This window comes from Macrobrachium nipponense, chromosome 35 (assembly GCF_015104395.2).
Source record: "Macrobrachium nipponense isolate FS-2020 chromosome 35, ASM1510439v2, whole genome shotgun sequence".
Taxonomy (NCBI): Eukaryota; Metazoa; Arthropoda; class Malacostraca; order Decapoda; family Palaemonidae; genus Macrobrachium; species Macrobrachium nipponense.
In genome coordinates, this window is record NC_061096.1 from 43675564 (window position 1) to 43699563 (window position 24000).

At 38.3% G+C, this 24000-nt stretch overlaps 1 protein-coding gene and 1 long non-coding RNA gene across 5 annotated transcripts in view; one reads left to right on the forward strand and one right to left on the reverse strand.

The window, feature by feature from the left end:
- The window catches only part of LOC135208711 (uncharacterized), a 165530-nt gene extending 154996 nt beyond the window's left edge, over nt 1-10534 (forward strand). The window contains exon 3 of one of the 2 annotated variants that reach the window (XR_010313207.1): nt 10408-10534. This is a non-coding gene — a long non-coding RNA (uncharacterized LOC135208711). Of the gene's footprint in view, nt 1-10404 lie in introns of both variants that reach the window. The other variant, XR_010313206.1, reaches the window with a different exon arrangement.
- The window catches only part of LOC135208710 (dynein axonemal intermediate chain 1-like), a 56817-nt gene that overhangs the window by 1547 nt on the left and 31270 nt on the right, over nt 1-24000 (reverse strand). For 2 of the 3 annotated variants that reach the window (XM_064241186.1, XM_064241188.1), the window contains 11 exons: nt 18597-18776; nt 16412-16580; nt 13611-13821; nt 12200-12345; nt 11438-11605; nt 10460-10619; nt 3030-3191; nt 2520-2644; nt 1809-1934; nt 856-1039; nt 210-438 (listed from right to left, as the gene is read on the reverse strand). In XM_064241186.1, the coding sequence (XP_064097256.1) occupies nt 210-438; nt 856-1039; nt 1809-1934; nt 2520-2644; nt 3030-3191; nt 10460-10619; nt 11438-11605; nt 12200-12345; nt 13611-13821; nt 16412-16580; nt 18597-18776 (1860 nt within the window). Of the gene's footprint in view, nt 1-209; nt 439-855; nt 1040-1808; nt 1935-2519; nt 2645-3029; nt 3192-10459; nt 10620-11437; nt 11606-12199; nt 12346-13610; nt 13822-16411; nt 16581-18596; nt 18777-20615; nt 21096-24000 lie in introns of those variants that run through there. The other variant, XM_064241187.1, reaches the window with a different exon arrangement.

A 24000-nucleotide genomic window follows, 5' to 3' on the forward strand; every position in this document is an offset into this window, starting at 1 on the left:
TATATATATATATATATATAAATGATCAGCACCCTAACCTTCTTGTCACCCAAGCTAGTACCTGGGAGAACCAGGCACTGGCTACCAATGACTCAGCAGGTTGACTACTAGTCTCTCGAAACTTCCCCATCCCTAGCTCACAAGTTGACAGTAAGGCCATTTTCCAAAGATATCGATCAAACACTTAAAAAAAAAAAAAAAAAACTTACATGTTCAGTTGTAACCAGATTTTGATGGTCCAGTCCGATGAGCAAGAGAGGAAGACGTCGTTTTGGTAAGAGTTCCAGGCCAGGTCCCTGACGGGTGCCTGGTGGGCAGGGTACCTGGTGAGCGAGTGTGTCGGGGAGCTGGTGTGGCACTGCAGGATAGCTCCCGTATCCACTCCTACGAGCATGATGTTGCTGTCCTTTGGGCAGAAGGCGAGGCAGGTGCCGTGTCCTGTGGGGAAAGTGAGTGGGATTTTTCAAGTCTTTTAAGTTTGTCAGGAGAGGTCTCGTTTTGGCTGAAATTCTCTTGACAGGTCTTACTTTCTATGGCTATTTATATTTCATGCATTTAATGTTTCTATATTTACGTTTGGAATGTTTTATAGTTTACGTAAATTACTTTCATACTTAATGATCCATCGCTTGTTCCATCAGCAGGGCTCTCTCTCTCTCTCTCTCTCTCTCTCTCTCTCTCTCTCTCTCTCTCTCTCTCTCTCTCTCTCCTTTAAAACTCTTGGGTTATGGAGCCTTGTGAATGTTCTATCCTCTCTCTCTCTCTCTCTCGTCTCATCTTTGGCCTCTTCATCTCTCTCTCTCTCTCTCTTCTCATTCTCTCTCTCTCTCTCTCTCTCTCTCCCCGAACGGATACCTTCTAAAGGAATGTCCTCTGTGAGCGTAAAGCGATCTGAGTAGCTCTTCTCCTCGAGGGTATCGAAGACCAGGATATCTGCGGCCACCAGGCCCATCGACACCTGCCATTTGGTAACTCTCCCGTCCAGGGACACGGAAAACAGACGAAGGTCTTCGCTGGGCTCGGTCACCACCCACCGTACCTTTTGGCGAAAGGTTAATCAGGGGTCTGTTGGGTGCTTTTCTAAAGTGGTTTGCCATATTTATAAATGTCAAGAGCTAGGAAATTAATATGGTGATAAATTCTTGTCAAGGGGAGAAGTTTATGGAATAGTGCCTGTAATATTTTGAAAGCCGAGTACTGACTTAAGAAACAGAATATGCTGACAACTCATGGTCGAAGAAATTTAACGGAATGGGAGTGAATATGAAAAACTAATATACCTTTGAAAATGGCAAAGCATCTGGAATTCACGAACGTGGGTGTTTTCATGTGAACATGAACATACATTATATATACGCATATATATTTTTTTATTCTCAAAATTAACTGTGTTTTGCAATTTTAAAAACTCAACCATTAACTTTATACCGTTTCCTTGAACACAAATCAAATCAGTTCCATATGACGGTTAGTAGAAGGGTATTGTAGCTAGGTATCGTTTTCTTTCCAATTATTTCTGCGGAATTGACCTCTCAAGTTAGAAATGGCATATAAAATATATTAAAAAAAAATCAAATAGTTTAGAAGTTGTATACTTCAAAACAGAAAAAATTGCACATCAAAATGAAAATGACAAAAATTGTCACAAAACCTCCAACGTCAAAAAGGACGTACCACAAATCTAATTTCCAATTAGTTAATTTGTTGGTTTCTGGGCGTCATATTGCGTATATCATTGAGCTTTAACTTTTCGACAGCTTAGTTCTTAATCCGCACAATGCTCAAGGGAACCATTGTGAGTCTCTTACCTGAGTGACAGGAAGGATGTGTTTCCCAGAAACGGCGTTCGATTGAAGTGCCCTCGGGTACGGCGACTTGGCATCGTATACCACTACACTTCCGTCGCTCCACCCGGCAGCAACCAGGTTGCAGTGCTTTCCATCACAATAAAAAAAGAACAGAGGCATCATAAGACTCCATATTGATTCCGCATTGTCGTGTAGCTGGCCTGGCCTTAGAGTTCAGGGGGCCAGGGTTAGGGGGGGAGGTGCTTAGGCATTACTTTGCAGCATCCCTACGACCCAAACTGCAACCCATTTCATTTTTTCATTTTTTTACTGTACCTCCGTTCATATTATCTTTATTCCATCTTACTAACTCTCCCACCCCCCCCCCTCCTAATAGTAGATTCCCCCCCCCCCCCCCCCCCCCCCCCCCCCCCCGATCCCCCCCCCCCCCCCCCCCCCCCCCCCGCGCTCCCTCCTAATAATTGATTCGTAGTGCAACTGCGAGGTTTTCCTCCTGTTACACCTTTCAAACAGTTCAGTTTTGCTATCAATTTCCATTTCAGCTCTGAATGACCTCATAGGTGTCAGCGCTTGGCATTGAGTCTAAATCCTATGTTTTATTCTATTACTACTTCAAGGGAAAGTTGCTTTCAAAAGAGAACATGGGATTTGTCAAGTCAAGCCTTATAGGATGTGGTTTTTCAAGATATAATGACAGACTGTATTAGTTACCTGAGGGTGGAAATGAACACAGGTGACTCCGCAGGGGGCCGGGAAGACTCGTTCGGGGTTGTTCGGGCTCTTGAGGCTGAAGATGCAGACGAGGCCGTTGCCTTCGTCCTGTCCGTTCACGCCGCCTGTTGCAGGGAAGACTATAGTTATTAAAAATATAGAAATTAATAATAATAATAATAATAACAATAATGGACCCTATGTTACACATACCTCTCATAAAATGTAAACATTTTTATGTAAGTGCTTAGGACAGTGTTATATGTCCTGCATATACCTACACTTCCATGTGTACGTGCATATTAATATTACACACATATGCCATATGTCCTGCCTATAGTTGCCATTGCTTGTGTACGTTCAGGTTAAAAATATACACGTAGAGTCATACATGCATGTGTACGTGCATGTTAAAAGCATGCACGTATGTTGTATGGCCAGCCTATATTTATACATACATGTATACGTGTACAAAAAGGACCTCGGGAGACTGACGACAGCATCGCTCACCTGCCACGTAAGACGCAGCGAACAGATCAGGATACGTAGGACTCCAGCAGACCTCGGTGACGGTGAAGGACCTGAAGTTTTCCATCGTGAACCTCCAGAGGGGCAGGAGAGATCCTTCCAAGGGCTTGAACTCGTCGCTTCCGTCGTCCCAGTATTTGAAGTCTGCTCAGAAGAAAGGTTTTCGAGTCTTTAAAGTGATGCGAGATTTATTTTTCTTTCGTTTATCTCTCTATTTATTTATTTAATTATGTATTTATTTATTTAAGTATTAATTTATTTTTTTATTTACTCTTAGGTAGGGTAGTGCAGTCAGTGCACCTCACCCGGTGTACTGTAGTCATTACTCAAAGTTCTCTACAGCATCCCTTTGCCCCCTACCTGTAACCTCTTTCATTCCTTTGACTGTACCTCCGTTCATGTTCTCTATCTTCCGTCTTTTATTTTTCTATTTATTTATCTATTACCCCTGGGAGTTAGTGCCGTCAGTGAACCTCATGTGGTGCACTGTAATTAGGCATTACTTACAGCTCTTTGCAGCATCCCTTCTCCCCAAAGCTGTAACCCCTTTCATTCCTTTTACTGTACCTCTGCTCATATTCTCTTCCATCTTACTTTCCGCCCTTTCCTACTTTCAGTTTCCCTTTCAGCTTTGAATGACCTCATAGGTCCCAAATTTGCTTGGTCTTTGGCCTAAGTTTTCTATTCCATTCCATTTATTTATTTATCTACTTATTTATTTAATCATTTATATTTTTTTTATTTTTTAGTATTTCAACCTTCAATCGTAAGCGCCAATGCGCAAAATTCTTCACAAAAAAAATATCTTTCATAAAAAATATTACGAAAAAAGCTACACTCACGGCATATCGTTTCATACCTAACCTAATCAAGGTGGAATATTGTATAGCACTTTCTTCGTTTAATACACAGGCAACTAGATCAGCTGGAAATTGCTTTCGCAAATGAGATGATGATGAAGATAATCAGTACAGCGCACGCGACGGATATATTTAAGAATATTTTTTTTCTTCTTCTCTAGAGAAAAAAATTTTTTTAATGAACGAGCTAAATTTGCCCGCCTCAGATTGCCACGGTATTTTCAAACGAGATTATTTTCTTATTAGTGGTTCATTTTGATAGCTGGGCAGTAAAAGAAGTTTTATGAAGGCTAAGTACGTTAAATATCGGCTTCGGAAAATAACTGAGTTACTGGCTGTAAAAAGATTATTATTATTATTATTATTATTATTATTATTGACTTTATGCTTTACACAGTCCTCCAATTCGACTGGGTGGTATTTATAGTGTGGGGTTCCGGGTTGCATCCTGCCTGCCTTAGGAGTCCATCACCTTCTTACTATGTGTGCCGTTTCTAGGACACTCCTTCTGCATGAGTCCTGGAGCTACTTCAGCCTCTAGTTTTTTTCTATATTTGCCCTTTCAGGGATTTTGGGATCGGTGCCTAGTGCTCCTATGATTATGGTACGATTTCCACTGGCATATCCCATATCCTTCTTCTTTCTATTTTCAGATCTTGATACTTATCCAACTTTTTGGTCTCTTTCTTTCTTCAACTCTGGTGTCCCATGGTATTGCGACATCAATGAGTGATACTTTCTTCTTGACCTTGTCAATCAACGTCGACGTCTCCTGTCTGTTTTCACGTATCACCCTATCCGTTCTGATACCATAGTCCCAGAGGATCTTTGCCTGATCGTTTTCTATCACTCCTTCAGGTTGGTGCTCGTACCACTTATTACTGCAAGGTAGCTGATGTTTCTTGCACAGGCTCCAGTGGAGGGCTTTTGCTACTGAATCATGCCTCTTTTTGTACTGGTTCTGTGCAAGTGCCGGGCATTCACTTGCTATGTGGTTTATGGTTTCACTTTTCGTATTGCACTTTCCTACTATGGATGGAGGGATGTTTATTTCCGTCTATCGTACTTTGAACATATCTGGTTCTTAGGGCCTGATCTTTGTGCCGCTGTTATCATTCCTTCAGTTTCCTTCTTTAGCTCTCCCCTCTGTAGCCATTGCCAATTGTCATCGCTGGCTAGTTCTTTAGTCTGTCTCATGTATTGTCCATGCATTGGTTTGTTGTGCCAGTCCTCTGTTCTTTCTGTCTTTCTCCTGTCTCTGTATATTTCTGGGTCTTCGTCTGCTTTTATTAGTCCTTCTTCATGCACTCTTTAGCCACTCGTCTTCACTGGTTTTCAGATATTGCCCCAGTGCTCTGTTTTCGATGTTGACGCAGTCCTCTATACTTAGTAGTCCTCTCCCTCCTTCCTTTCGTGTTATGTATAGTCCTGTCCGTATTTGCTCTTGGGTGTAGTGCTTTGTGTATTTGTCATATGTTTCCTGGTTTTCTGATCTATGCTGCGGAGTTTCTGCCTTCGTCCATTCCACTTATTCCTGCGCTGTATCTGATTACTGTACAATCATATTATTATTATTATTATTATTATTATTATTATTATTATTATTATTATTATTATTATTATTATTATTATTATTATTATTATTATTATTATTAGTTGGGAAAAAACTCTCTATCGCGAGAGTATATATAATATTCTAAGGGGTCCACAATAATTCACTTCAGAAATGGTGTACCTAATTGTTCATTTGGACGGAAGATGAACCCAGGGAAGGATTCGAAAGCTTTTTGTATAGAGTTTTAAAAATTATACACGGACTCGCAACATTTTTTATTATTGTGGACGCCTTAGAATATTATTATTATTATTATTATTATTATTATTATTATTATTATTATTATTATTATTATTATTATTATTATTATTATTATTATTATTATTATTATTATTATTTTAATATTTCATCCAAAATGTGCATGTATTGTAAACGACTGACCAAGCAAGCTGTAAACTTGTTGAATCTACTTTGATCAGATAGAATATCCATGTATAAAACGGATATTAATTAAAAGAATGAAAATAAGAGAGAGAGAGAGAGAGAGAGAGAGAGAGAGAGAGAGAGAGAGAGAGAGAGTCGTCAAAAGTTTGAACAAAGCAAACAGGAACATCAAAAAGAAGAGCAGAATTCTGGAATGACATAAAGTGTTGGACGAATACCATTCGGTAAGAGACGGAAGAAAGAAAATGGCTATTTACGGTCATTTTTATGTGCATAAATTGCCTGGACAGAAGGAAATGGACTCGGAATTGGATAATGAACAGTTCGTGAAATGCCGAGAAAAGCCCAGAAAGGAAGTCACGAGAGTAATTCTTGTTATACGTTCACGCCATTTGGGCTTTCTCTGAGCTCTGGGAAACGTAGCCCTCTGTACTGCTAACTGATCTGTCAAGCAGTTTCTGTAATTGCTTGCTTTCAGTAATTAGCATTGGTCAAGCACTATTTCTCGGTGAAAACTTACAGGGATTCTGGGCAGCCAAACATTAATTCCTTGTTAATGAATACTTGCAGTAATTCTGATCAGCCAAACATTATATTTCTGGTAATGAATTCTTGCCATAATTCTCAAGGACTTTTATCTTGCCCTGCGAATTCCTGCAAGACTAACGACCACCCCAAAGGTTTAAAGCATTCCCCCCTCTGTGAATTTTTGCTACAGTATTATTGTCCTAGGCAGAATTGTAGCACGGGACTTGAATAATTGTCTCTTTTTGAGACATTCCCAGAACAACGACCGAGCTCCAGGAATTTACGTGTCCATCGCCGACAAAAAGAGGTTCTTTGATTCCAGTTCTTATTACGCACATGGACATTCGTTCGTCATTATTGTTATGATATTCGTGTTTATTTGTTCTTTATTCCTTACACCGTTGGGCTGCTGACTGAACAGCCTCCCAGAGGATGTCGTGCAATTGGAACTAACGAAATACAAGCATTACTCCCCTAATACAATTCAACTTGTATTTTTATATCTTGCATTCATTTTTACTGATTTATTAAAATGTTAATTTATCTATTTTTCTAATAACTGATCTCCTTTTTCTTTATTTCCCATTATCTTCTGTTACTTTCTTCGAATGAACACCGTTTCTTTTGGAACTTTGAATTTCAAGTCAGTGGCCCCTTTGGGCTTGTTCCATATGAATAGGGTGCATCTCCTGAAGAATAATATAATTAAATAATAAAGTAATAAATAATAATAATAATTAATAAATAAAGTAATAATTAATTAATAATAAATAATAATAATAATAATACATTAATAATAATAATATAATAACTAACTAATAATAATAATATAATAATAATAATTATAATAATAAATAATAATAATAATAATAAGAAAATGCCAAACTGGAAAGCCAGGTCCCGATGAAGTCCATGGATACTGGCTCAAAAACTTCAAGGCCCTACACCCACGAATAGCAGAACAACTCCAGCATTTTATCTCAAATCACCAAGCACCCAAATGGATGACCACAGGAAGAACGATCCTTCTTAGTACAAAAAGACAAGAGTAAGGGAAATATAGCCAGTAACTACAGGCCTATCACCTGCCTACCAATAATGTGGAAGTTACTACAGGTATCATCAGTGAAAGGCTATACAAATACCTAGAGGAGACAAACACCATCCCCCACCAACAGAAAGGTTGCAGAAGGAAGTGTAGGGCACAAAAGACCAGCTCCTGATAGACAAAATGGTAATGAAGAACAGTAGGAGAAAGGAAAACCAACCTTAGCATGGCATGGATAGACTATAAGAAAGCCTTCGACATGATACACACACATGGCTAATAGAATGCCTGAAAATATATGGGCGAGAGGAAAATACCATCAGCTTCCTCAAAAATACAATGCGCAACTGGAATACATACTTACAAGCTCTGGAATAAGACTAGCAAGAGGTAAGTATCAGGAGAGAGGGATCTTCCAGGGCGACTCACTGTCCCCACTACTCTTCGTAGTAGCCATGATTCCCATGACAAAAGTACTACAGAAGATGGATGCCGGGTACCAACTCAAGAAAAGAAGGAGGCAACAGAATCAACCATCTGATGTTCATGGACGACATCAAGCTGTATGGTAAGAGCATCAAGGAAATAGATACCCTAATCCAGACTGTAAGGATTGTTATCTGGGGACATCAGGATGGAGTTTGGAATAGAAAAATGCGCCTTAGTAACATACAAAAGGCAAAGTTACGAGAACTGAAGGGATAAAGCTACCAGATGGGAGCAACATCAAACACATAGATGAGACAGGATACAAATACCTGGGAATAATGGAAGGAGGAGATATAAAACACCAAGAGATGAAGGACACGATCAGGAAAGAATATATGACAGAGGACTCAAGGCGATACTCAAGTCAAAACTCAACGGCGGAAATAATGATAAAAGCCATAAAACACATTGCTGGCCAGTGCCAGTAATCAGATACAGCAGGAAATAGTGGAATGGACGAAGGCAGAACTCCGCAGCATAGATCAGAAACCAGGAAACATATGACAATACACAAAGCACTAAAAACACCCAAGAGCAAATACGGACAGACTATACATAACACGAAAGGAAGGAGGGAGATGATGGCACTAAGAAGTTATAGAGGACTGCGTCAACATCGAAAACAGAGCACTGGGGCAATATCTGAAAACCAGTGAAGACGAGTGGCTAAAGAGTGCATGGGAAGAAGGACTAATAAAAGTAGACGAAGACCCAGAAATATACAGAGACAGGAGAAAGACAGAAAGCAGAGGACGTGGCACAACAAACCAATGCACGGACCAATACATGAGACAGACTAAAGAACTAGCCAGCGATGACAATTGGCAATGGCTACAGAGGTGGGGAGAGCTAAAGAAGGAAACTGAAGGAATGATAACAGCGGCACAAGATCAGGCCCTAAGAACCAGATATGTTCAAAGTACGATAGACGGAAATAACATCTCTCCCATATGTAGGAAGTGCAATACGAAAAGTGAAACCATAAACCACATAGCAAGTGAATGCCCGCACTTGCACAGAACCAGTACAAAAAGAGGCATGATTAAGTAGCAAAAGCCCTCCACTGGAGCCTGTGCAAGAAACATCAGCTACCTTGCAGTAATAAGTGGTACGAGCACCAACCTGAAGGAGTGATAGAAAACGATCAGGCAAAGATCCTCTGGGACTATGGTATCAGAACGGCATAGGGTGTACGTGCAAACAGACCAGACGTGACGTTGATTGACAAGGTCAAGAAGAAAGTATCACTCATTGATGTCGCAATACCATGGGACACCAGAGTTGAAGAGAAAGAGAGGGAAAAATTGGATAAGTATCAAGATCTGAAAATAGAAATAAGAAGGATATGGGATATGCCAGTGGAAATCGTACCCATAATCATAGGAGCACTAGGCACGATCCCAAGATCCCTGAAAAGGAATCTAGAAAAACTAGACGCTGAAGTAGCTCCAGGACTCATGCAGAGAGTGTGATCCTAGAAACGGCACACATAGTAAGAAGAGTGATGGACTCCTAAGGAGGCAGGATGCAACCCGGAACCCCACACTATAAATACCACCCAGTCGAATTGGAGGACTGTGATAGAGCAAAAAAAAAAAAAAATATAATAATAATAATTATAATGATAATAATAATAATAATAATAATAATAATATAATAAAATAATAATAATAATAATAATAATAATAAAGGAAAATCGAGTAAGAAACAAAATCGAGGTAACTGTAATAATTAATAACTGATAGCGAAGTTCCCCAACTGGTTTTCTGTTCTATCTGTCTGTCACTCTCTGGGTTTCTCACTGATGTGTCTGAAATTGATAAGGTTTCAATATGAAGCATATACCTTGCGCTTAACATGACCCTAGATCAATTTTCAGATGGTCCAGCTTTGAGAGTGACGCTTTGGGTAAATTTCGAGATTATTTTCTTCGCAAAAGTAGGATTATGATAAAATTCCCTTGTTTTCAAATTGGTCCTTGATTTCAGTTAGATTTTCTACTCAGTTTCCTCTTGGCATGATCTTGTTATTTAATGTGAATAATTATGGTCGTCGTATAGTGATAGAATTTGTATGATTTTGCATCAAATGTGCCAAATTCAGAATTTAAATATATATTTATATCTGTGTGGCATTTTCCAAGGTTTCATGTTCCTTCACTTTAAACCTGTACTCTGCACTCACTATTGAAGCCAGTCATACATTATATATGTTTGTATGTTACTGATTCCTTTTGCAAGTTTTACATGTACCTATCTATATTTAATCTGTACAACTAAGCATTCTTGTGTGCCTCATTCTGATATTCTACAGAGATTTATATTCACTTAACCACATGAAGATATATTCTATACAACGAAGCAACTACCGAAATCTGCATATTATTACTGTCATTGCCTATGGGGTGTGTCCTAATATAAACAATTTCTCCAGCAGGGGCTGAACCAGCGAGCAGGAGACACGCATGCGCACTCACTCACTCACTCACCCTGCGTCACTTCATCGTAGAGGTTTTGGTTGAGCATCCTCTCGACAACGATGGCAGCTTCCAGCAGACCCGGTAAGTTCTCAAAAGGGTTTTGTTTCACTGCGCCTAGTCTTGGGGAGTCCAGCGCTGGTGGTGGAGCGTCCCCGGGGGTACCCAAGGGCTGAATATAGAAAGGATGTTAACGTTCAAAGTACCATGTTAGGATTTTAGATAGATCCGAAGCTCGTATGTATAGTAAACTCTGGCGTATAGTGCAGTAGTAGTAGTAGTAGTGTTCCTCCATACTGCAATAAAATATGCCGTAATTACACCTCGCCAAAGTATTGCATATATATCACGGGCATGTTGGAAACAAGCTGTAAGTGGACATTGCCTTTGGTATATGTAAATGATGCACTATTTAGAACTAACAAGAAGTCCTTGACTTGTATTCAACCTGTTTGTGATGTGTGTGTTTTATATTTTGCTGGCTTGTGCACACACATTGTCAACTTATCACATACTTATGACACTTGTTAGAATGAAGCTCTAGGTAGAACTACTAGGAAGTCATTCACATGGATTCAACCTTTTTGTGATGTGTTTGTGGTAAGTTGCTGACATGTGTTTATGACATATTTTACTGCGGTGTGGAAACGCTTTGCTTTCATGTCTTATGCTAAATGATATATAGATTATAGAGTAGACTTCTTGCATGTCTTAACCTGAAATGTTTCTGGATAGTTTGGGGAAGTAGGAATATCAATCATTCTTTGCCAGATAATCCGCTTTAACTTCCATTATTTTTCTATAAGGAATTGTTATTTTGGGTAAACATACTCAGAACTACTTTACGGACAAGAACTATCAAAGCATTTATGCAAGTTCTCCCTCCAGTTAAAAATGAGTCTGGACTATTTTTGTTTATTTTCCTTTCATCTTTTATTAATGTTATCTTATTCTCAGTGACACCTTTTCCCTCCTCGTTCCCTGCCTTACCAGCTGAGGAACTAGCTCGTTGTTCTGTTTGTCCTTGTCCCTCTGCTTCTCCTTCTCTCTCAGCATCGCCAGGTGCTCGTCCCACTGGTAGGCGTCGTAGATGTCTCGAACTCCTATGTTTTGGGAGAAGGTCGTACCTGGGGCCTGGTCGGTCTGGATGCTCTTTTCCTGTAGCCAGGAGAGAGAGAGTGTGTGTGTTAAATTCATATGGCGGTTAATTCTGGAGAAGGATGGCGTGCTAGGACCGTAAAAAAATGCGTATAGACTTACTGAAACGCCATGTGAGAACTTCAGTCAAAATGCTATTACAGGAAATGAAAGCAATTTTAGCTCTGGTGAAACAGAAAAAAAACAAAGGTAGCAGATACTACAAATGGAACTAAAAATAAAAGTTTGTGTAACTTTTGCTGGAAGTGCAAGAAACCACAAGACACTAAAACCTGAGCAGCAGTATATAGGTAAAGCTATAATTGACACGTTACTGACATGTATTATTAGCTTAGAAAGGAACACTGTCACGGATGAACATTTTGCCAGAAAGCACAACCGTAACGCGACGTTCCCAAGGTCAGTTTTGGCCAAAAAATCAGAATATAGACAAGTTGAGCGCGCCACCATATCAAAACATTCCTAATGTAAAGTTTGGCCCAAAAATCAGAATGTGTAAAACTTAATATCATGAAAATATGATGAACTGTATTCAAAAAATTCAGAGGAGAGAAACAGTGACTAGTCAAAGCCATTATTTATAATGGACTTCACCCTAAGATTTCCGTGGGGTGTTTGAGACACCCGCTCGCTGAAGTTGAAGGGGTTGGGTTGGGTGTCGATTTTGGCTATGTCTTCCGAGGACATGACGTCGCCGTACAGTTCCTCAAGGAGTAGGGTGATGTTGTCCTTCTCCACTTCTGAAAAGATCATTCGATTACTCGGTTACCACGCGTTGCCTATTGCTGACGAAAAACTTCTTTTGAAATCGTTATCATGCAACGTAAATACATCATATTTGTTGCTTTTATTTATTTTATTTTATTTTTATTTTTTTTATTATTATTGTTTTTTTTTTTGCTGTTGAGACATATTGACTTATAAACTTCTGCTATTTTTGTCTTGTCTTGTTCTCTACTTTTTTATGGCCTTGTTATAGTTTCAAGCTGACATTTCTCTTCTCCGTACTTTCTCATTTTATTTTTTTCAGCTCCAGATATTTGAACTTTGAACAGGAGCCTTATAAATAAGAGCAGCTTTTACCATCGTTTTTAGCTTGTATTTACTCATAAATTTAGTCATATTTTAGAGAGATGTATTTCTATTGACCTTACACAAACAACAATAATAATGTTAATTATAGAAAGCAGCATCAAAAATAGAAATAGTGAAAATAATTCAGCTATCTTTATTCTCTCTATAAGGCGAAATCTGTTTTGTTATTTAGGCTGGGTCGAAATAATTAGGAACTCATTCATTTGTCTATGGAAGATTATGGGTTTCATTCAAATTAGAGGCTTATGTTAAGGACACGAAATAAGTAACCGCCTTCTCTCGGCCATTTGTCAAGCCGCACGAATGTTCGTGTGTCACTTATCAAAATGTTATCAACCATCTCTCCAAAATGGAGTGTCGAGATAATCTACCGTAGATTTTAACGAGAGGAGAGATGGGAAAATAATTGGAGGATTAAAGAGGTGATGGTCACAGTATAATTCATAAACGTAACAGTTAGCTTTGATGGAAAACGAGTAGGTCGTAACTGCGTCACTTTTGTGATGCTGTGACGTAACGTTCTGTCAGTCGCGTCTGTCGGATATAAAAACCAATTATTTTTTCTTCCACCTAATTTCCTTGCTTACAGAATTCTGGTATTTCGCTGTCCAAACCATCAAATAAAAACGCCAACGTCTGCAGTAGCATAACGATAATTGCTCACCTACTACCTCTCGTTAATCTCCCTCATTGATTACCTGACATGTGAGGTCATCGTCCCAGGACCTATTAACTTAGTCAAATTCATTGCTTCCAAGATTTCGTTTTATCCCATTTCCCTAATCCCTTTCCCTAAGATTAGCCCTTTGAAATAAGTACGATTTGGATATGCAAAATTATTTAAGCGTCTATGAGTACCGTTTTTTGTTAGAATCTCTAAGAACTCTTAAATAACTATGGAAATCTCTACCTTCGCCGTCATCCTCGCTACTCCCATTCTTGCGGAGCTTCGGGTTGTCCTTGTGCAGGACCTTGGAGGGCAGAGAGAGGAGGTCGAGGACGGCCATGCAGTTCTTCACCTCCTGGTAACGTCCGGTCGTCGTGTCGTAGATGATCTCGTTGGAAGTCGTCCTCATGTCTGCTGTGAGGGTGATCTCCACAATGGGGTCGGACCGAGGTTGCTGTTGGGATGGGAGAGACTAAAGGGGCATTGCCTGGCTCCAAAGTTGTTGCTTGGGGCTGTACATAACCAGAAAGGTCCCGTGGGAGCCAATTTGTAAACAGGGTTCACTAGTCCTACCTACTTCCCATAATTGCTAAAGGTCCCATGTCGCCAATTTGTTCACATGGTTCAGTAGGCATACCCACTTCCCATGTGGGCAGTTTGTAAACATGGTTCAGTGGGCCTACCTACTTCCCATAGTTTAAAGAGGTCCCATGTGGCCAATGTGTAAACATGGTTCAGTAGACCTATCTACTTCCCTCAGTGAACGTTTGCGTCAGTTGCATAAAGGTTTGGTGCAAACGTTTGCCCAGAGACCTTGCTGGGTTTAGTTAGGTATTGAGAGAATGTGGATACAAATATGTGCGGTTGTCTGCAAACGTTTGCTTTGTTTGTGAAGTCTGGTGTTGCAAACGTTTGCTCAAACCTTGCTTGATGAGCCTAGTAACATCAGTTTCTTTTGCAGAAAGAAATTATGTGAACATTTGCACGTTTTGAAGAGAACAAGTTTGCACCCCTAGTTTGCTTTGTACTAAGCCATTCGATAAATTTATTTTCACTGCAAACTTGTGCTTTTCCTGCAAACGTTTAATTATGTTCTTTTGCAAAAAGACTGCTCATTTCGCGAACAAAAGGCTTGTCATCCCCTTGCCCTGTTTCAGTAGTAGATCGTAAAGCATTTTGTCGACAAATCAACTAATACTTTGGCAGGTATTTGCAAAGGTAGTCAGGTTTCCTTTTTAAATGTTTGCCAGGACGGGGCTTAGGTAATATAGGAAATCCGCGTCTTGTCTTATTAGATTGCTGTCAAACCTTGATAGTTAGGGTAAGCAGTCAGTAGTATTATTATACATACAGTAGATCTGAACAATGAATGACATAATATGATAAGTTGGTTGTTAAAGGGTAATCATGTCAGACACATGGAGATTTACACGAGGAAAGGAAACTAGCCAATCACAGGGCTGGAAACGCTGTCTCTCTCGAGAGTTCACATAGGCAGGATGTATGCTCCGCATACATCCTGCCTATGTGAACTCTCACGAGAGACTGACTGAAAGTTTCCAGCCCTGTCATTGGCTTATCAACAGCCAATCAGGAGCGTCGTAAGGAACTGGCCTAGACATCAAATGCACGGCTGATGTAAATCTACTATAGTAAAAAATACTTTAATTTCATTTAGATTCTCTGAAATTACATCTGGAGACTCAGGATTACATACTACGTACGTCATCTCCTATACCATCTGTACACATGACAGAAAAGATAACAAACCTTTCTTTCGTAGTGCCATATATGTTTACTTATATTTGTGGATACTGGACACAAAGTGTTTTGAAATACAAGAAGAGAATCCACTCAATCAGATCAGAATTATTTTAACGGACAAGAAAACATTCCTAAAGATTCCAAAGTGATATTGTAGGTTATCCTAGCTTCAATGGTAGGAGTTGGTAGTAGGAGTTAAAATATAATTGAGTTAGATGATATTTGAAGAAGGTTATTTCATGAAGGTTAAAAGGAATTAAGTCTAGTAAACTAAGAATAAACTCTGAAACGCAGTCTTAGGTTACCTCAAATTTCAAACTACATATTCCGAATGTCGTGTAGGCTAACGGCGTGACCTGGGGAACCTAACCTTTTCAGTAAGTGAGGAGTGAATTCCTACTCAATTTCTTATATATCTGCAAATGAACTATCATTTGTCTTGTCTATGATAAGCCATATTGGGTTTTACATTCTTGTTCTGACAGATGGTGCTATGTAGTAAATGTCATTTCTTTATATGAAAACTGGACTCAGTTGCGCCTAAAATCGTAATTACGAAAAAATTCACGTAATCACTGACGGTACCGCCTGCTTTCAGTAGGAAAATACAGCATCTAAATATATGCAGTATACATAAACTGTAAATTAATACCCGTCCTGCTCTCATTAGTGGATATACCAAACTTTTGCATGAAGAGTTTTTCATTCCTAGAAACTACAATATACAGAGGCAAACGCCGTTTATCTTGCCCTGTTGTAGCTTGTAGTAATTGTTGGGTTGTATTTACTCCGAAAGGTCTACCAATCTCCAGTCAGTCTGCATGACAGTCGAATGGATGAAAAGGTAGAGCAGTACTCAAGATATTGCCATATTGATATGATCAGAGCTAGACTGTATGTGAGGTAGGACTGAGACTGATCATTGTTCTGACTGGACATGGGGCACCCTTTTTTTTTAGAACAAATTCAGCCCCAAATTGTGTCTTGTTGGTCCTTGGCACATGAGAAAGGAAGAAATGTGAAGACTGATAAACCCACTACAACAGAATACCAGAAGATCAACCCGTACCAACATAATCTTCTGAAAAGTGAAAAAAGACGGTCGTGAATGTCTCATTGCAAAAAGTAACGTTGGCGTCCCACATCCAGTTTTTGAACAGCCGCCCACTGGCCTCCACCAATTCGTAAAGAAAGGAACGTAGTTCTGTGCTGAAATGATACTCAGATAAGAAATTGGGTTTTCTGATTATTCCACTGAAAACAAAACTCACTACTACCACCTCTTGATCGACTGGTAATTTCGAAAACTTGGGCTCTGTCGGTTTTTTCACGTAACGGCGCCAGTACACAGACTTCTTCTTTTCGAACTTGGCCGTGATGGCGGTGGGCACCGCCTGCCCGGCCGTCTTTTTCCTGGGGGCAATCTCCCTGCCCAGCACACTGCGTACCCTGCAGGAGGCAGAAGAAGTTGTAATGATTTCAGTGTCAGTTTCTTCACACCAAGAGGAAACAAGACGCTTAAGTAATAGCGGCAAATATATACACACTAGACCTATGTTGACAAGAACGAGGCCACTGTACATTAGATTAGAATAGGCGACTAATGGTAGGTAGCAAAATAAAGATATACACAAATACTAGACCTATGTAGACAGAAATGAAGATATACACATGGACACACTCTAGATCTATGTTGACAGCTAGACCTACTCGTAAGTTGACAACCTCTCGTCAAGAGAGGCTCAGAAATAAAAGCAGGATCGTAACAGATAAAGAAAATGGCTCCAGTGATTTTTTTTAATGATTGTTTTGCTTTTATTTTAGAGGAATGTGAAAGCAACTTACATGCTGTACCGCCTGAAGCTCGCGAGATATTTCCGTCGGAGAGAGAAGGAAATGAGTGGAAAAGGTGCTGAAATTGGTGATCATTGAGCATGTGAAGCAGAACAAAACAAATAATAATAATAAATAAAGATTTCATTTTTCAATGTGGAAGAGAATTCTTTTATTGTATTAATATTTCATACGTCTGTTTATTAAGTTATTTATGTATTTATTTAACCGATTGTTTATTCAAACGTGAACTTTGGTTTATGGTACTAAAATTAACGAGAGTAAATCTTGATGATTTATATTACTAACTGAACTCAAGAATGGAATTCAAGAATATGGCATTATAGAAAAATACTAATGAAACTAAATTAAGTTGAAAAATATGTTAGTTATTTTTACTAAAGGAGTGGAAATCAAAAGACTACTCGCTAATTTTCTACGTTCTCTCTCTACTTATTCATTTGATTTTTTTTTAAATCACACTTTTAAAAGTTCGCAGACATACTCCATTGATATAACTGATGCTGCGTTCGTGTGTGAAAGAATCTAGGTATTTTCGAAAGGAATATAATTTTTATTTTGTCCCAAAATGGCTGAGTTTGTTTTATAATTAACCTTTATTTATGATCAGTAAATATGATATAATTGAAAGTGAATGAAGTGGGTAAGAAGTCCAGCAATTGCATCATTGAATGTCAGTGATTTTTTGTGAAGGAACTTGAAAGATGGACAAGATAAAAATGACATTGTTCGACACGTTAGGCCTAATGAAAATGCTTGTTTTTGTGCTCTTCATCTAGTTAATAAAAAAAAAAGTTGGTTATGTGTGAAGGTGGTGTCCCAAGTTTAGTTTTTTTGAGATTTTTTCTATAATTTATTAAATAGTTTTTCTTTCCAATTTTCATCCGTCTTCGGTGTGTGTCTGGTCGAATGGACTCGCTCCTATCAAAGTTTCGGAAAATTTTATTTACTTATTAGATTTAAAAAAAAAACATTGGAAAAAAACATTCGTGTAAAGAAAAATCTAAATTATTTCCAACACTTATTCGTGTAAAGAAAAATCTAAATTATTTCCTTTCTGATGGTAAAAATATGCAAGACAATATTTGATCATTCCATTGAAGTTATGACAGCTGAAGCTATTAAACTATGTACAGTCAAGATTTAGACAAAATTTCATCGTTATTATAATACTGATATTATGAATTCTTTTTATAAACTGATTTTGCTAAGGGCCTCAATTAAACTTAGTTTACGTATTAGATCGTGGAAATTCAAGATTTATAAAATTTGTCATCGTAATTAATATTGTTTATATTAATTTTTTTTATAAAGTAATTTTGCTAAAGGCTTCAATTAGACTTATTTTTTGCGATCTTATCTACTCTGAGAAAGTCCTTGTGACACCCCCATTGCGTGCAATGTCTAACGTTGTAAAACATAAGAGTCTGTTCATATATGTTCAAGCAGATATACACTACCTACCAACATCATATGAACAGAGCATGTGCTACCATGCTAGAAGGTTGTACGTAAGTCAAACCGGTAGACTTAATTATATTGAGGTAAGTTTACCATAAAGTTTGAGGGGACTTAGGTGTGTCTAGACGTAGAGAATTAGACTCAACTAACCGGCAAAGGATACGGAGCCTCTTGATGTTGGCGAGACCTTTCCCGGTTCCCGGTGGCTTTGGAGGCTTCGGTTTGGTGGCCACAGGCTGCGTAGGGGCCGGTTCCTCCGCCTCAGGAGACATGATCTTCGTTAGTTTCGCCATCATGCGGAACCTCATGAGGGCTGGAGAGGAACACCGCCTGTGGAGAGAGAGAGAGAGATATTCATTAGTGAATTACTCTGCATTTGTTACCGGGGTATTCAGGAATAGTGAGCCTAACCTCCCCACAGCTGGAAAAACTGAATACGTTCATCTACCCCCTCGTTGGTGGGTTAGTGTTGTCAGTGCACCTCACGCGGTGCGCCGTAGGAATCACTTAGGATCCGTTGCAGTGTCCTTTCGACCTCTAGCTGCAACCCTTTTCATTCCCTTTACTGTTCCTCCGTCCAGATTACGAGAAGATTAGGGGGCGTTGTGGTCATTGCAGTGATATTTTCAGTAATATTGGCGTTTTGGCTTAATTTTCACAACTAAATTCTTGATGTAAGTATACGATTAAAAAGATGTACTTTTGTAAAACATGTTCAAATGAATCTGAACACACGTACCATATTCATAGTGTCTTGTGTAAAATATATTGCATTTTACTATTGGGATAATGTAATCTCGTATATTCATATACTCACTTCGAGAACGAACCTCTATGACAATATAATCTCATAAATTTATGTCGTCTGCATTCTGTTATAACATTGAGGCTTAAGTTGTTCATTTCAGGAAAAGAAGAGTCATATATTGTTACCCTAAGTCATCGTGTAACAAATCGATTTAGTGGAAAAAAAACATTAGGCCTAACCACTTTTTTTATTTACTGCCTCATTGTACATCGAGTATTCGTGTAGTACCAATCGTTATAGTAAAAAAAAAAAAAAAAAAAAAAAAAAAAAAAAAAAAAAACTTAAGATCTATCTTTTTAAATACTCTCATTTTGCATATAGTGGATGTGAATATTGATTAAAATTTAAGGGAGAGATAAACTACAAAGGCATTCTTATGGAATCCGTGAACAATAACATATCTCACGTGTAGACTCAGCTGGATACGTCAAGTGTTTTCGCAGACGAAACAGCATGTGGGTTGTTGCGTGCTTCTAATTGCCTTGTAATTTTGCAGGTGTTGTTTTCCTTTGTTAAAAAAGAATATCTAGTGGTGCAAGCTTTTTTTGCATGGTTAAGGAATTTTCTGTTATTTTTCTCCTAGTGCCCCCCCCCCCCCCTCTTTCTCTCTCTCTCTCTCATTTCCACTTCTCTAGTTTGCCTTGTGCTTTTTTAAGCCTCTGTAAAATTGGTTTGCGTGTGGTGTGGTGTGGTGTGTGTATGTGTTTCCCATCTTTCCTCACCATTCAGAGACCCGAAACCGATCCCACGGGTAAGGGACAATTTGGGCCCGTTTCATGAAAAATCCATCGTGCCTCTGTCATCATAAGCAGTGAGCTATGTACCTGGTAGTGACCCAACTAAAAAATGAGCTGGATATTATGAAGTCTCTCTCTTCTTACTAAAATAAAACAATATGACTTCCCCTTCCAATGAGGAACCTGATCACAGATTTCAAAATAGAATTAATGCTAAAATGCATAGCATTAATGTTAAATTGGATTGACAACCCTGCCCCTATAAGAATTAATAGATTTATTTTAAAGGTTTTCATGACAACAGCGCATTTTCTGTGTATATCTTGATCATATACAGTTCTCTATCGATTTAAGATAGAGACAATTATGCATTGGAAACATCTGATACCAAACAACTAGAGATAAGCAAAGGCAATGGAACTGAATCTTCCACAACAATCACTTCATAAAGCCAAAGCACCAGATCAGAAGGAAAAGGAAGCTAGTTTTAATTTTTCTCTTGGCCTGCAAAGATTGAATTTTTGCAGACATTACTCTTTCTTGGAAGGAGATTTTATTGCTGAATACATTTTGTTTACTTAATAAAAAGATAGTTATGAATCAAATAAAAATTGGTAAACGTACTTTTAAAGATAAAGGTTTTCTCGACACCGCCGGAAACTAGCATCTCTTATAATTTTATAGTCCACCTCACAAACTTCCCGTCTTGCGTGATCGGGAATTCCGAAGCGGATCCCAATCTTACCAATAAACACCAGAATCCAGACGATAAAATAAGTAAATTTAGGGACCATTAGGATCTGACGAAAACAAAATATCGCCCGGATTCCGATTTCCAGATCACAAAACTATTTTAAATTATTATTCTTCTCCAGTGTTGACACTTGACGTGACGGGGGATGAACCATTAAACGAATATAGATGATTCGTGCCGTTGTGTTGTGGATACGGTATGCATCTCTTTTCCCTTTTCTTGCGTGCGTGCGTGCGTGCGGGCATTATTGACTGCTAATGATCCCGTGGGCCAAAAACGGGGATATAAGTTCCCCGGTCTTTAATTTTAGGTATCGATCACGAGACGGCGAGTAAATGCTGAGTTGGGACTTCGGCTATTCCAAAGAGTAGTAGTAGCAGGAGAGGTAAGCCTTTGGAACGGCTCCTTGTATCTTTCAAGTTTGCGATAATTCACGCTTTTATAAGTTTCTTTTCTATAACAGCTGGCGTAGCTGTTATTTTGCGTACCTGGTCTCATCAAGTCAGCGTAGATTCTCTCTCTCTCTCTCTCTCTCGTGAAGAATATATAACCCGATATGACGATTCAGTAGAATATGCGCAGGCATAATCATAAACTCTCTCTCTCTCTCTCTCTCTCTCTCTCTCTCTATCTCTATCTCTCTCTCTCTCCTCTCTCTCTCTCTCTCTCTCTCTCTCTCTCAGAATGTACGCGTCAGCACTTAAAGATTTCAGTGGAATATGCGCAGTCATAGTTACAAACACCCCTCATGTATCTCTCTCTCTCTCTCTCTCTCTCTCTCTCTCTCTCTCTCTCTCTCTCTCACTATAAACGCATTGGAATATGCGTACGCATAGTTATAAAATTTCATTATATATATTTCTTTTTCATTTTTATGATGATAGCTTGTTGACACCCAGAAAATTAACACCTACAATAGATGCCATGCCTTCGGTTCAGGACAAGTAAACAGATTTGATTACTAACCGTAACTGGAGTCATAACAAAAAGGACCGTGAAATCTGTATTCACAGAAAAACCAAGGCTAACCACCCACCCCACCTTACCCAAAGGACTACAGGAATTCTGAAATAGATAAAAAAATTAAATCCTTCTCAGAAATTTCGAGATTGACCCCAAGGCTGCTTCGGTAGTATTAAAAAGTATCTCTATTTTTTATTGCATAGTTTAGTTTTATATATATATATATATATATATAATATATATATATATATATATATATATATATATATATTGAGAGAAAGTCAAGAAGTGTAGACCAATTCAAAGTCTAATTAAAAGGATGGTGTCTGTAAATATTGATTGACATTGATTTCAGTAGAAATCCATATATATATATATATATATATATATATATATATATATATATATATATATATATATATATATATGGTTACAACCTCCCAGGTTGCAGTACAGGTTCTTTTAGGTCTTTATATTCTCAAGGATTGTAGTCAGTACATGTACCTCAGTGACAAGGAAAGACGGAAACAGAAACTCAAGAGAACTTAACAATATTTATTATAAACTAGAAGTCACAACTAGAAAGTCACTTAAATCAACCTTGTGAGATTAAGTACACTTAATTACATGGATATATCAACAAGAGAACAAATACCTGGTTCTCTGGATCTCACAAAATACCTAAAGCTACTACACTAACCCTAATTAAGAGAATATTCCAGGAGAGAAAACATACTTAATATATAACAAATTTAATCCGAATAAGGCTAGCCAATAATAATAATAATAAATAATAATAATAATAATAATAATAATAATAATAATAATAATAAATAATAATAAATAATATCATAATAATAATAATAATAATAATAATATATAATAATAAATAAATAATAATAATAATAATAATAATAATAATAATATAATAATAATAATAATAATAATAATAATAATAATAATAATAATAATAATAATAATAATAATAATAATAATAATAATAATAATAATAATAATAATTATAGAAGGATATAGAAGAAGATTGGTCACATCTGGAATGAGAGGAAATAACACCCCCCAAACAAAGCAGAGCTGGCAAGACCAAGTAAGGAACATAAAGAAAAAGAACTGGCTCTCTCCCCAACAGAAAGAGAAGAACTGGAAAGGGAAATGTCACACGACAACGAATTACACGAAGACGAACTGAGAGACGATGCCACAGAAGACGACAGGGAGGATGAGGTATCAAACAACGACACACGAAGAAACACCGACGCAAGTAACAGAGAGGACGGAATGGGTAGAAAAGATTAGACAATGGATGGAGCCAGATACATAGAGAACAAAGATCCCCTCCATGAAAGCCTACAACACCAAGAAATTAAGGGAGAAAACAAGTGAGGTCAATGAAATAATGGGCTAATACACACCACCAGTATCACAGAAACAAATAACTTGACATATGCAGGAGCAAGATTAGTAGTAGAACTGATGGGAATTCGAACACCAACACCAACACAGCACAACCAACCCAACAGAAACCACAGCAACCTCCTTGGAAAAAGGCGCCTGGAAAAGCAAATCATGGTGATGAGATCTGACTTGAGTAAACTGAAAGAGATGGCAGAAAAAAGGCTAAGAAGCAAGAAAACAAGGGAGGAACTCAACGAGAAATACAAAGTACAAGAGAGGGGATTAAACAACACAATAGAAGATGTAAACAGATTGGCTTAAGGCCAAAGCACATAAGATCCAACGGTACATGAACAGGAATAAGGGATACCAACAGAACAAATTATTCGGAACAACCAGAAAGACTATACAGCCAACTAAGAGGGAAGACAACCACCCAGAAATTCCTGAAGCCGAACCAAGTAAGAGACTCTGGGAAAACATATGGAGCAATCCGGTATCACACAACAATCATGCAACATGGCTCCAGGAAGTTAAGGAAGAAGAAACAGGGAGAATAAAACAAAGATTCACAGAGATCACGACAGACACAGTCAGACACCAACTAAAGAAAATGCCAAACTGGAAAGCCCCAGGTCCCGATGAAGTCCATGGATACTGGCTCAAACTTCAAGGCCCTACACCCACGAACTAGCAGAACAAACTCCAGCATTGTATCTCAAATCACCAAGCACCCAAATGGATGACCACAGGAAGAACATCCTTAGTACAAAAAGACAAGAGTAAGGGAAATATAGCCAGTAACTACAGGCCTATCACCTGCCTACCAATATGTGGAAGTTACTAACAGTATCATCATGAAAGGCTATACAACTACCT